General features: G+C 35.7%; 1 protein-coding gene across 3 annotated transcripts; it reads right to left on the bottom strand.

Moving 5' to 3' along the window:
* Positions 1–1,208: 1,208 nt before the first annotated feature.
* LOC131652372 (protein transport protein SEC16B homolog) lies at positions 1,209–10,193 on the bottom strand. Of its 3 annotated transcripts, none has more exons than XR_009298689.1 (15): positions 10,036–10,193; positions 7,766–9,960; positions 7,265–7,585; positions 6,866–6,994; positions 6,666–6,788; positions 6,369–6,536; positions 5,745–5,870; positions 5,526–5,660; positions 4,493–4,620; positions 4,312–4,420; positions 3,919–4,236; positions 3,678–3,812; positions 3,265–3,563; positions 1,638–2,573; positions 1,209–1,527 (listed from the first exon to the last, which is right to left on the bottom strand). XR_009298689.1 is itself a non-coding variant. In XM_058922218.1 (14 exons), exons 2-14 carry the CDS (start codon positions 9,788–9,790, stop codon positions 2,054–2,056), a joined length of 4,536 nt encoding a protein of 1,511 aa, XP_058778201.1. In that variant the 5' UTR covers positions 9,791–9,960; positions 10,036–10,193; the 3' UTR covers positions 1,555–2,053. The 3 variants fall into 3 exon arrangements, 1 of the variants encoding a protein (XP_058778201.1); XR_009298688.1 differs by having other exon boundaries at positions 1,210–1,527; positions 1,621–2,573; XM_058922218.1 differs by lacking the exon at positions 1,209–1,527 and having other exon boundaries at positions 1,555–2,573.
* Positions 10,194–13,220: the final 3,027 nt, after the last annotated feature.

Here is a 13,220-nt window from a genome sequence, read left to right as displayed (position 1 = left end):
AAGTCCCGAGTGTCACCAAACTCTTTGAGCACAACCAACTCATCAACCTCTAATGCATCTCTCACCATCTGCACCGCCGTCACATGGTCCCTATGAACTGGTGTAAAAAATGTACCAGCTATCGGAAGGTGAAGCAGGGAATGCACATCATCCAGAGTCACTGTCATCTCCCCGAATGGAAGATGGAAGGATGATGTCTCTGGGTGCCATCTCTCTACAAAAACTGATAATAGAGGGGCGTCCAACATCGTCAGGGAGCATCCAGCAAAGTCCAACAAATAGAACTCCTAAACTATCCTCGCCACCTCCTCAGGCATCGGTCCCTCGGGAAAGTTCTTCAACCTCGACCTGCGAGAAGTGACTTTCAGCATTGGACACTCCTGTAACAAAAAAAAATACAATTAAAACAAAATAGTATAAATCAAATTGCATAATAAAAATTAAGCAATGTTACATACCTCGCTCTGTCATATCCTACAAGCGACATGGTCAGCATAGCCTGTCAAAGCAGACCTGTCAGAAGGTCCTCTTGGAAAAGTCTCATCAGTGTGTACTGATGGCTCTGTAGATGCACCTGTGGTGGTGTCCGTATCGTGCACCACCGCTCTTCAGCAACCCCATCATCAGCCACAGTCACTCGCTCCTCAACTCTAACCACCCCCTCATCAGCAACAGGTACCTGCTCCTCAACTATAGGCACCCTCTCATCAGCAACCCCTTCCCCAGCAATAGCCACCGACTCTTAAACAACAACCTCCGGCACAACCACTGCAACCTCATCTTACTGAACCTGTCCGTCCAAAGCAATGGAAGCTCTACCACCCCGACGCCGAGGTGCACGGAACCCCCTACCCGTAAATTTTGAAATTGTCGGTACGAAGTACCGAAAATTTCACAATTTCCGGTAAAAAATATCGTAAACTTGTTTTCGCAAAATTTCCGATACACTGCTCAAATTTTCGATATCACCCTAAAATTTGAAAAATTCGATGCTCTCCACATATTTGTAAAAATGTGACAAATAATTTTGGTTGGACATTTTGGTATTTTCAACCATTTTGGGAGGGCCAGGGATAATTTGAAGGTGGCAAGACAAAATCTCCTAAACTACATACCCTTTTGATTTGACCCAAACCTTCAACACTTTTTATCATCTTCCTAACTTCTTCCCTTCCCCTCAAAAAAAAAAAAGATGATACCATTAAGGTTTGTTTCCCAAATCAAATTCTAATCTCTTTAATGGCGCTAAGAGTTTGCAAAGAAAGGGATCAAATTACCAAAAGGCACAAATTCTTGTTACTTTTGGATAGCATACTATGCATAATATTCTTTTAGTTTATGGATACTTGTCTTTTTAGACAATAACTATACGTCTCCTATAAAAAAAAGAAATACTTTTATTTCTCATCAAATTCTCTCTTCTCATAGTGCTTACGGATCTCTAGTTCCCCAAATTTAGCTGGAATTATTGCAACTTCGTACTGTAGCCTGTAGGCAATATATATCAAGACACTGAATCCTCTTCCCCTGCATACATAAATAAATATTGAAGGGTAATCTGAAAACTTAATATCGATTAATAACTGAAACAAGTACAAAAGGTATAAAACTTTATATTACAATTCCATAAACTATACTTTGTCCTTGATCTGTTGCGGCCATATTTTCCCTTGTTGTGTTCTTGTTTAATAAAATAAAATGAATAAATGAGTCCTAAAGAGGAGTCCATATTTCTTGCTGTAAGACACCAGTTCCATAATCCTGATATGGCAGCTGGGGTCAACCTCTTGTCATTTTAAACAAAACAGCACCCACTATCAAGTAAGCAGACCACATTTAGTCATACAACACCGGGTCGGAATTTGGGAACTTGAAAAATACTGAGAAGAGAATGGGAACGGGGTATGGAGATGGGTGTATTTTTTGTTTCTGTATAAACTCCATCTGATGTGTTCCACTATTCCATACTTCTAGAGAAATGCTGAAGCAGGGAAGTCCCAATTATTCTGATGATCAAAAACAAAATTTGATATTTACAAGCTTGAGTATATGCTCATAGTTCAACTTCTTGAAGATCTTCACCAAAACTGCTACTTCTCATAGGCGGCCGCATTAAAGATGGATCAGGCTTAAATGTGGATGGTGGCATGCCGTAAGCTTCCCCTGGATGCTTATTTTCACCCATTTTTGGAGGGCTAAATGAATCATTAAGACTTCCACTCCACGAAGCTGTTCGACGAGAATGGGAAAAATCAGAGTTATTGCCATCTGTAAGGCCCTGTTTTGAGATGTTACCGGCACTTGGAAACCTTTGCATGGTCATGGTTTGTACATGTTTCGGAGATTGGAATGACCAATCATTTGTGGAAGATGTAGAAGGATCTTCATTAACTGCACTATCTTCTAGGTTGCTTTCAGCAATAGCCTCCATATTCCTTTCATTTGATGCTGGTACAGGAGCTGGAATAAAAAACTTTGCATTGGCTGGAAGGGCAGGTTTCACAGATGGAATGGAAGGGGACTGAAACAAGTTTGCAGAGCTTCCGCCATTTTGGTTGAAGGTGTCAACATATCTGAACAATCCATAAACAATTTCATCAATATTTTCTGTCTTTCAGATGCTGTTGGCTGATTGACAGACAGATAAAACAAAACATAAAATTTTCCTCTTGTTTCTGGAATAACCAGAACTCATAGGTTCTTCATCATCACCCTCTTTTTTCATATTTGCCATTTCTTGTATTCATTTAAGTTAGGACTTAAGAAGATAAACATCTATGCTGGGGCACTTTCCAGAACTAATAAAATATTAAAGATAGGAAAATTTGCACTGGCCTCTCCTAAGATATGTCTAAATAACATACATCCACTTTATTTTATAAAAGACACTTTCAATTAAATTCACCCTAATAACTTAGAGTATGTGCCATTTAGACATATGTCAAGGGAAGTGAATCATTTAAATAGACCTGATAGGAGATGAGTGTCACTTCTCCAACAAATAAGAGTGGTGAGTGTTTCTATATAAAATAGAACGGGTGCATGTATTTTTCAAGCATACCTAGGGGCAAATGAGTGTTAGTGTGTTACTCCTATACTTCTGGAAAGATTTTCCATTTCAAGTTTTATAATCTCAATGAGAAGCTAACATACATGAGTTTCACTTTATAATGATTCACAGCTGACAATACAACTAAAAAACAAAAATACCAACTGCTTGCAACTATTACTTGATTTAACAAGATCTGAAAAGTAAACTATTACCTTGACCGAACACCCATGCGGCTGCGAGCAGAGAATTGATTTGAGCTTGGGGGTATCGGAGGCATCCCTGGACTAGGTTCTGGACTTGACGTCCTTGTGCTCGAATATTCATTCAGAGTCGAACCTTCTGTCTTCAATGCAGATTTCAAATTGTATTCAGTTGAACCATTCTGGAAAGCAGCAGTCGTCGGAGGTGGTGGTGGCAGAGCAGCTTCTTCAGCTGGAATTTCAGCACCTTCCTCTACCCATCTCTTCAGCTTCTCATCATAATAGAACTTGTTTTTCTCACCCAATTTAGCCTTAGGATAGAGCAAAATACAAACCATTTGAATAGAAACAGTCAGAACTCATAAGTACAGTTGAGAAGAAAAAGAAAATAAACCAGAATAACTGTATAGAACAACTAATGATACCTGGTTTCCAGAGCGAGGTCTCATGACTAGCCCCACCGTCTTTTGGAGAAGTTGTGATCCAAAACCAAACCGAGAAAAGCGTGATGGAGCCCCTGATACCTGGACTTTTCCTTGTGCATCAGGTGATGTCGTTTCCTGGGATAAAACAACCATATTTTTTTTCAAGTTTAAATCTATTGTCAGTCAATCAAAACACAAAGGAGAAAATCTTCACAGCTTGGCTTTCACAGTACTCACACACCTGTCTAGGGAATCTACCAATATCTGACTCTGAAACACTTCTATTAGCCTTTGCCATTCTATTATCGTCAGCTGTCCACTCACTCATGGGTTCCATTGAAGCAGATGGAACTAAAGATGACATGGCCATTGTTGACTGGCTAGTGGATACTCTTGGTGCAATTTGCTGATAATTCTGCTCACTTCCATGTACAGCCCCTTGTGAGGATGAAGGACCGGGTGGCGGTAAACCACCAACAACTCGATGGGCAGTGCTATCAAAAAAGTTGAGCAATTTGCCAACTAATTTTGCAGGAGCTAAATTTGCTGCATATCCTCCCTGAACGAATATGCAGTAGAGTTAAGTAGCAAAGCTATCATAATAATTAAGAATTAATTGAGGACAAGGAAGTACCTGTTGGTGGGTCCTGATTCTCTCTTCAAGAGATAATACCAGCTGTTTCCACGTTTCTACTTCCGGAGCACGGCTAGTTTTCAAAGATTTCAGTACCGCTTGACAGTACCTGAGATTTAAAAAAAAACAATGAGATAGATCATAAAGAGAATGACATCGCAGATAATACTCATGAACTTACTTCAACGAATCTGAAACCTTTCCCACTTCAGCTAGCATATATGCATATATAAGCTTATATGGTTGAAATGAATGCAACACAAACTGAGAGTTTCCAAGCAGCTTTGAATATTCATATAACTCTGTCCTCTGTCCAAGCATCAATGAAAAAAGTTTGAGTTATTTTGGAGATTAGTCATACAAAAGAAAATATCAAATCATGTTACATGTTTCTTTAGAAAGCAATAGTTACTGAGGTGGCACAATATAACATACAGATAGATGATCTATCATTTAAAAAGCATACAAAACACTAGGATGGTTTTTAAAAAATACAGGCCAAATGCATCCTCCAATCTTTTAAATTTTATGTTTGTAGCTGTTAAAATGTTTTTTATGAAAACTTTTTCAAAAGAGTAAAAGTTATTTTAAACTTCAGTTTTTTTAAATTCAAAGACTTATTTTGACATGCAGTAAAATAAATATACATTATTGAAGATTAAAACATAGTCAAAAATTCAAAATCACATGATTTTTCAAAAAAATATATCTCAAAAATGATTTTTATAAAAAGTAATTTAAAATAGCTTCAAATTTATGTGATATTTTGAAATTTTAATATCCAAAAATAGTTATAGTAGAAGGATGAAATACCTGAAATATCATTTCATGAAAAACTATTTAAATCAATTTTTCATTTGAAACTTTTTTAAAAATTCTTCAAAAAAAATTTTTAACAAAAATATCTAACATAACAGTATAACACTATAAAAATCATTTTAAAAAAAAAGCTAAAACAAACAGGCCCTTAAAAGATCGGATGGTGCATTTGGCCAAAAATTATCATTTAAAGAGCCCTTGTTTGAACCTCCAAATTCCCTAAAATTTGAGTGATTAGCAACCAGAAAAACTATGTGACAAAGCAAGATAGCTGTTGGCAGAAAGACACGGCATACTTAATATTTTTGTGGGAAAAGAACACAACATACGCGTGCACAATAACAGCCAAATACTATGGATGACGTAACTATAGAACTAAGGAGATTTCAAATTACCTGAATAGCTTCTGGACTAGCATAAGTTCGAGGACATTTCCAGTGATCTGCTCCTATTAAGCAAAGTCTGGCACTGTCTGAGTATGACTCGAAGTTTGCTTCAGCAACTAAATAGCAGATGTGTGCAGCAGTAATCTAAAATATTTGTCTCAAATCAGAAGCATAATGGAGAGTTACAAAAATCATTAAACAGAATAAATAAAAGAATAAGATCCGTACCTCCCGTTTTTCCTTCCATAAGCAATCACCAAGGTGAATTATTACAAGCTCATCACCTTTGGTTCTGTTTGAAGTTATTACAGCCAGATTCTCTTCCCAATCGTCAAGCATACCATTAGATCCAACCTAAAATTGCCAGCAACAACTTAAGTTTTAACTAACAAGTCAAACAAAAAGCATTAACCTTTGCAACTACTCCCTGTATCCTTTTTAATAGTCACTTTCGTAGAAAAAATGTGCTCCTACTTGTCATTTTTAAAATTCAACAAAAAAATTAATTATTGTTTGGTCAATAATACCCTTAGGTTTCATTGCTGAGAAATAAATAAGCAAAATGAGAAAATTTGTTGTGTATTATAAGAAAAAGAGAACTGGTTCCATCAAAAGCAACAAAATGTTTTGATTTTATTGGTATATGTAAATAACCCTAAAACGAAAACTAAAACTGAACTGAGTGAGTATTGGTCAAATGGTTTCATTCAAAGTAACAAAACTTATTGGTTTTATTGGCACATGTAAATAACCTTAAAATGGAAACTAAAAAGAACAGAAGGAGTATTAGTCAAATATAAGCAATAGAACATCTAGATTTCATAGCTTCTTCCATTATCCTATTGGGATCACCTGTTCAGACTGCTGAGGCATATTAAAACCACCAGGATACCCACTACTTGAGGTTTCGGTAGAGAACACTTCAGCTGGGTGTCCAGCAATTAGAAGGCATAATGTGCGTAGAGGTGATCCTGCAACCAACTGGCGAAGAGCCATTTGCTTCACTGTATCAACATAGAACTGCATCGCAAATATGGACCAAAATTATTTCCACAACGGTGGCACGAGAGAAAGATCATAAGACCCTAAAGGTGGGATGAGATACTAGCATCAGCAGTATTAAAACATTCTGAAATTGTGGCATCTGACCTGCTCACCAAGTTGTGAAGCCAGAACAAGTGCAGGTCCCCACAATTGTCCTTCTTGTGCATGCTGCAAGGCCTCCATCTTTTTGCCAGAGACGAGAAGATTTTGTACCTCAGCAGTAATTACCTAAATCAAATCAAAATCAGTTACGGAAACAACATAATGTGAAAGGGGATCGTGTTAGGAGTTAACTTAATACACACCCTCATTTGTTCTTCAGATGGCAAATTTTGCAAGCAATGACTTGGCATCCCATACTGAGTGAACTCTGTGCCACTCACCTTGGCAGATGCAAAAAGTTTTGCAACTGCTGACTCAGGAGCATCACTTTCCTGTTTCAAAATACAATTCACAATGTTATCAAATGATCCCGGGAGGAATAGCATTCAGGCAGTAAGTAATATGACTCAGAGTCAGAGTTACTGGCTACCTAGAGCGTAATTCGGAGAGTTCAAGCATAATATTTTAGCCAAACAAAAAGAATAGGATAAACATTTGCAAATTAAGCATAATTATGTTAAAAGAATGTTGCTCAACCTTGCAAGGTATGGTGCAAAAAATCATTTATAAACAAAAAATGAATGATGAAAAATTTAACTTACTTTTAGTATGGTGTCTGTACCAAAAGGAGAACGCAGTTTTCCATAATGCTGACAAGCTATTTTAAGTAAGGAGAGGAGGAGTCTCAACCTTTCGCCTTTCTTATAATCCATATCAGGTGATTCGCAGCGTGCAATCCTCTCATCTAACCATTTGTACAGCTCCTTACTTCCAACACTACCACCAACCAATGGACCTGGGAAAGATTGCTGGCTTAGAGCACGAAAATAATCACCAGTAGCATTTCCACTAGTCATGGAATTGATGCTTCCTGTGACAGCTTCCATTAAGTTCAACACAGATATAGAACCTTGTGCAGAATCCTTCAGAAAAAATAAATATAGATTGTTAATCATTTGAAGAAATACTTGGTGGAAAGTAGAAGAGAGAGGGGGACGAAAATATCTTCAAACACAAGTACATATTTCAAACACAGGTACTCAAGAGTTTTTCGGAAACAAGACCAAATGTAGATCAAAACTAAAGAAGATTCGAGAATTAACCTGGCTTCCATATGATGCACTCAAAACACTTGGATCTTTCATTATGATGAGTTTTCCACCAAATCCAAATGTTACCAGAGCATGAGAAGGACGTCCAGCAGATGATCTTCCAGCATGAGGGGCATATTGTCCACCTTGGACTGATTGCTGGGAATAACTATGGGAGTTCTGATTTTCAGCAAAAACATTTGAGAATTGTTTTTGTTCATCGAACTTTGTGTTTGAATAATTTAACTGTTGAGCAAAGTCCCCACGAGGGACAAAAGTTTTGGGTTCAAAAGTTCCATTAGCCAAACCATGATCATGGTTTACTTTGTTGTATGATGCAGCTGATCCAAAGGGGCTTGAAGTATTTACATGATCATTGATTCCAGACATACTTGAACCAAAAGAATGATTAACTTGCTGGTTACCTGAACCATAAGAATGATTAACTTGCTGATTACCTGAACCATAAGAATTATTAACTTGCTGGTTACCACCATTAGCTATATTATCCCTTATTTTAGTGGTAGCTTCAGTCGTATACATGTCAAAACCCTGCTGTTGTTGGTTAACACCATATGAACTACTCCAGCTACCATTTACAGCCTGACTACCAAGACCCTGTGATCCATAATGACCAGCCTGGTTATACTCACTATACATATTGTTATTATTATTATTTAGGGATGAATTACTGGTAGAAGTGTGCCCATTTTCAAGTCCATGAACAGAAGACTGAATGGATGAATTGTAAGTTTCCAATGAGCGCCATTCTTGGGCAATTGTGTCATAATACCAACCAGGATATTGGGGATCAAAAACCATATGCTCTGGGTACCCATTATTTCCTTGTGAAACCTGATTCCAGCTAGATACACTTTCAGTTGTACCTGCTTCGGCCAAAGCTCCAGCAACAGACTGGGCAGTTTGCTGCAGATAAGAGATTTCTGTTTTTCCATCAGAAGCAGCAGACCAATCTACAGATGTATTGGCTTCAGAGTTTTGCTGACTGGTAGCTGTTGTGTTGTAGCCATCTATTTGAAGCCATTGCCCAATGGTATGGTCATACCTCCAGCCAGGATAAGGATCCTCCAAATTCTGACTACTACTTAGATCTTGTCCATTATTGTGTTGGTTGGAAGATGCATCATAAACTCCACTCTCTTGATACTGCACATAATTGACTGGAGAACTTAAGCCATCACCTTGCTTGTCCGTGTGATTTTCAAATTCAAAAGCCGTATCATAACCCTGAACCCCTTGATATTGCAAGGTATCCACCGAAGTATTAAAGCCAACATTTTGAGCTTCATTGACAAGATTCACCGGACTATTTAAATTATCGTGTGAAATCGCCGGAAAATTAAAGCCAATATTTTGAGCTTCATTGACAAGATTCACCTGACTATTTAAATTATCGTGTGAAATCACCGGAAAATTAAAGCCAACATTTTGAGCTTCATTGACAAGATTCACCTGACTATTAAAATTATCGTGTGAAATTGCCGGAAAATCCACAGATTGATCTCCTAACTCACTGAAAAAGTCAGAATACGATCCAAACCCGGTACCATCATTTGCATCAGCGTGGAAGGAATTCCAACCTTTCTCCTTAATCCCTGAACTAGCAACTTCATTGCTCTTGCCAACATCAGAAACCTCCGTGAACTCTGATCCAATCCCAACTTCTTCCTTAACAAGATCTGTCTTACTAATACTATCACACTCAACTGAACTAGAAGCAATCGCCGAATTTCCCTCTTGCTCATCATGTCCACCAACCAAACTCACATCAGATTTCACACTACTCAAATCCTCTTTGACTTCAACCCCACTTTCACCAACATCAGATTTCTCCAATGTAGCAGCAGCATCAACATCACCTATACTCAGATTCGCAAAAGCTTTGACATCATCAGAATCAACAACTTCGCCACGACTAGACTTAACAGGCTCCATGTCATCATCCTCAACAAGCTTATCAAAGAAATCCTCATCATCCGACTGATCCTCCACCTGAAATGGAGGATTCGAAGCCATCGACTAAAACCCTAACCCTTCCTTCCTCTTGATCTTACAAAAACCTGAGAAAATTCACCGACAAAAAAACCTCCGAATTTCACCTCTGAGAAAACCTAGCTAAAACCTTGAGATCGAAATCTCAAAATCTCAATCCGTGAAAGCTAAACCCCAAGTAGAAGGTGCAATAACTGAAACAAAAAACGAGATCTGGGAATTCTGAAATTCACGGAATCCAAATAAATCCAAAGGAAATGAAAACATACCAGAAAGTGCAATAATTTCAATTCAACGCAGAAAGATGTAAGAGATCCACGTTCACGATTTTGCAGAAAACCGTAGAGAGAATATTTTAAGACGGTAGAAAGAGGAAAAGCCCTCAATTTTGCATCACTTCTAGCCCCTACCCATCAAGAACAAAATACAACTGCATTTTTTTATTTAAAAAATATATTATTTATTTATTTATTACAAATTTACAATACTTTGTCTAAGATTAATAGTTACGTATGAGTAAAAAAATTCAATCAATTCACATTCACTATGTTGCCACGTCAGACTCTAAATTTTAAGTTATTGATTGATATGATGTGTTATGATGTGTATAATTATTAAACTCTAAGTTTATTGTTTTATAGTAATTATTTTTTTGAATGTTTATATAATTTGATTAAATATATATGCAAAAAAATTATATCAATATTTTGTAAAAAAGAAATATTTTTATAATGTAAATCAATAAAAAATATATATTTCATCATCGTGATTTTACACTTTTAATTTTAAAATATTAATATAATATAATTAAATAATAAAATATGTGATTATATAATGTATCTTTAATTTTTAATTTATTAAACAATATGTAAATATCATATAGATCAAGAGAAAAGAGGTGATGTACTGATAGTGTAAAAAAGTTTTACACTGTTAATCAATTACAATCATGTATCCTACCAAATCATACTGTTATTTTTAAATTACTGAGATGACATGGCAAAATAATATATTCTCATTGGAAGACAGTGTAAAACTTTTTTACACTGTCAGTACATCAGCATTAAACTCATAAATCAAATAGATTTATGCTCAATAAACTTTAAAAATAAATATTTTATTCATGATAATGATAAGAATAGAAAATATTTTATGTTGTCAAGTCTTGATAATTATTAAAATATTTAATTTTTAATTGTACATATTTTTATTGATTTTAGTAAAAGGCATACACCTAATTGTTTATATAATGTCCGCACTATAATGTTTGAATTTATTATTACTAATAATAATGTTATCTTTTTTAATTAAAAAACAAAAATTTGTAATGATTTTTAATGGGTAAAACTTTTTATTGTATCAAAATTATTATTTTTTGTATAATTAATAAATGGGGTAATAAAGAGAGCAACTTTTTTGGTGATTTGCATAGTGGTCAAAGTTGTGTACCTTCGTTGAATAAAGAAGATAGGGACAAATTGTTTTAGAAAAAGTGAACAGAAAAATATGTAAAATAAATACACTTAGAAATATACGTGGCATTTTGTATTTTTGTCGCTTGTCTCAGGCAATGGCGGGTAAAGAGGCCTCATATGTGTTATCCAAAAAGTGACGAGAAACATAATTTACAAATCTTTGATTTCGATGATTTTTGGTCTCTAATTTTAAATCAAATTTTTAGTTTTTCTTATTTAAAAAGTTTAGATTTAATTGTAATTTTAGTTCCCCTATTTTTTCTTTTTTTTTTATTTTGATTTCTCTATTTTAAAAATTACTATTTTATTCTTCTATTTAAGTTTTTTGTGCAATTTTTATCCCTCTATTTTACTTTTTTTATGTAAAAATAGTACTTATTTTTGTCTCTTTTTTAAGAGAAAACTCAAAAGATGGACCAAAATCTTGGTTTTAAAAATGAGGGGACCAAAATCGAAGGGGTCCCAAAGTTGCAATTAAGCCAAAAATTTATTATAAATTTTATAACAAATATAGTTATGTTGTTGGTAAGCAAAGGATGTGATTTGATTTTTTTAAAATATTTTTATCACATTTTTCCAATTTAATTCGTATAGAAGTGATAAAATTAAATGTATAAAATCATTTATGTGTTAGTGTAAGACTTTAATTGTAAATTTATTAGAAGATCTCCAATATGGAGAATTTATTTTGATTACTTGAGTTTTATGTGTGGGATTGAATTGTCACATTGCATTTAAGCAACATCTTAGTAATTTAAATCAATTTTACTTCATAATCTCATCGTGATGAGTTGCGATCTTGTTCAACAAATGGGTTACTGTCACTCTTTTAAGTTTGAAAATCAGTGGTTGTTAGAGGAAGATATCAAAGAAACAGTGGAGACCGGTTGGAACTACAACAGTAATAGTGAGCTAGTTATAAGTATCGGAGGTCGTGTGGAGGAGTTACAAAGATGGACTAGAAGGAAGAGGGCGTGATTTAAGGAAGAGGTTAATGACTATGAAGTTGAGATGGAGTATTATCGGCGGATGAGTAACCAAGATAGTATGGAAAAACTGTTAGAAATTGAGAGTAGACATAACAGGCTACTTGCTCGAGAGGAAGCTTATTGGAAATAACGTGCAAAAATGCACTGGCTCAAAGATGGTGACTTAAACACCAAGTTCTTTCATATGACAGCTACGGTGAGACGGAACTTTAAAAAAATTATGATGTTAGTGGATGATCATGGGAGTAAGATTCGGGATCCGGCTGGGCTAAGTAATATAGCAACAAATTACTTCTAGAAGCTCTTCCAAGAACAACAGGGACATTATGAACCTGTGTTACAGTATATACATCCCAAAATTACCAATGAAGACGATATTAAGCTCCTCATTCCTATTACTGAAGAAGAATTATTCGAAGCTTTATGCCACATGCATCCGGATAAAATCCTAGGACCCGACGACTTTAATCCGGCCTTTTATCAACAGTTTTGGAACATTTGCGATGTTGAAATTTTTGGAGCGGTTTCGCATTGGTTGGAACGAGGCTTCTTTCCTATAAGCCTTAATGATACGAATATATGCCTCATTCCAAAGTGTGATAGTCCGACGAGTATGAAGGATTTACGCCCTATCTCGCTTTGTAACATGGTGTATAAAGTTGTTTTGAAATTGTTGGCTAATAGATTGAAGGGTTGCTTATCTAAATGCATTTCAGAAGAACAATCTGCCTTTGTGGAGGGGAGATCCATCATTGATAACTCGTTGATCCCTTTTGAAGTCATTCACAAGTTGAAGCGTAAAACTCGTGGCAATATCGCAGAGTTAGCATTAAAATCGATATTAACAAAGCTTATGATAGACTGGGGTTTCCTGAGAAGTGTTTTGTATAGAATAGATTTTACGGATAAGTGGGTGCAATGGATGATGATGTGTGTGACTTCGGTGAACTACTCTGTCATGGTTAATCCATATCGTGTAGGACCTATTCA

Source organism: Vicia villosa, linkage group LG2 (genome assembly GCF_029867415.1).
Source record: "Vicia villosa cultivar HV-30 ecotype Madison, WI linkage group LG2, Vvil1.0, whole genome shotgun sequence".
NCBI lineage: Eukaryota > Viridiplantae > Streptophyta > Magnoliopsida > Fabales > Fabaceae > Vicia > Vicia villosa.
This window is presented reverse-complemented; position numbering and strand designations above follow the sequence as displayed.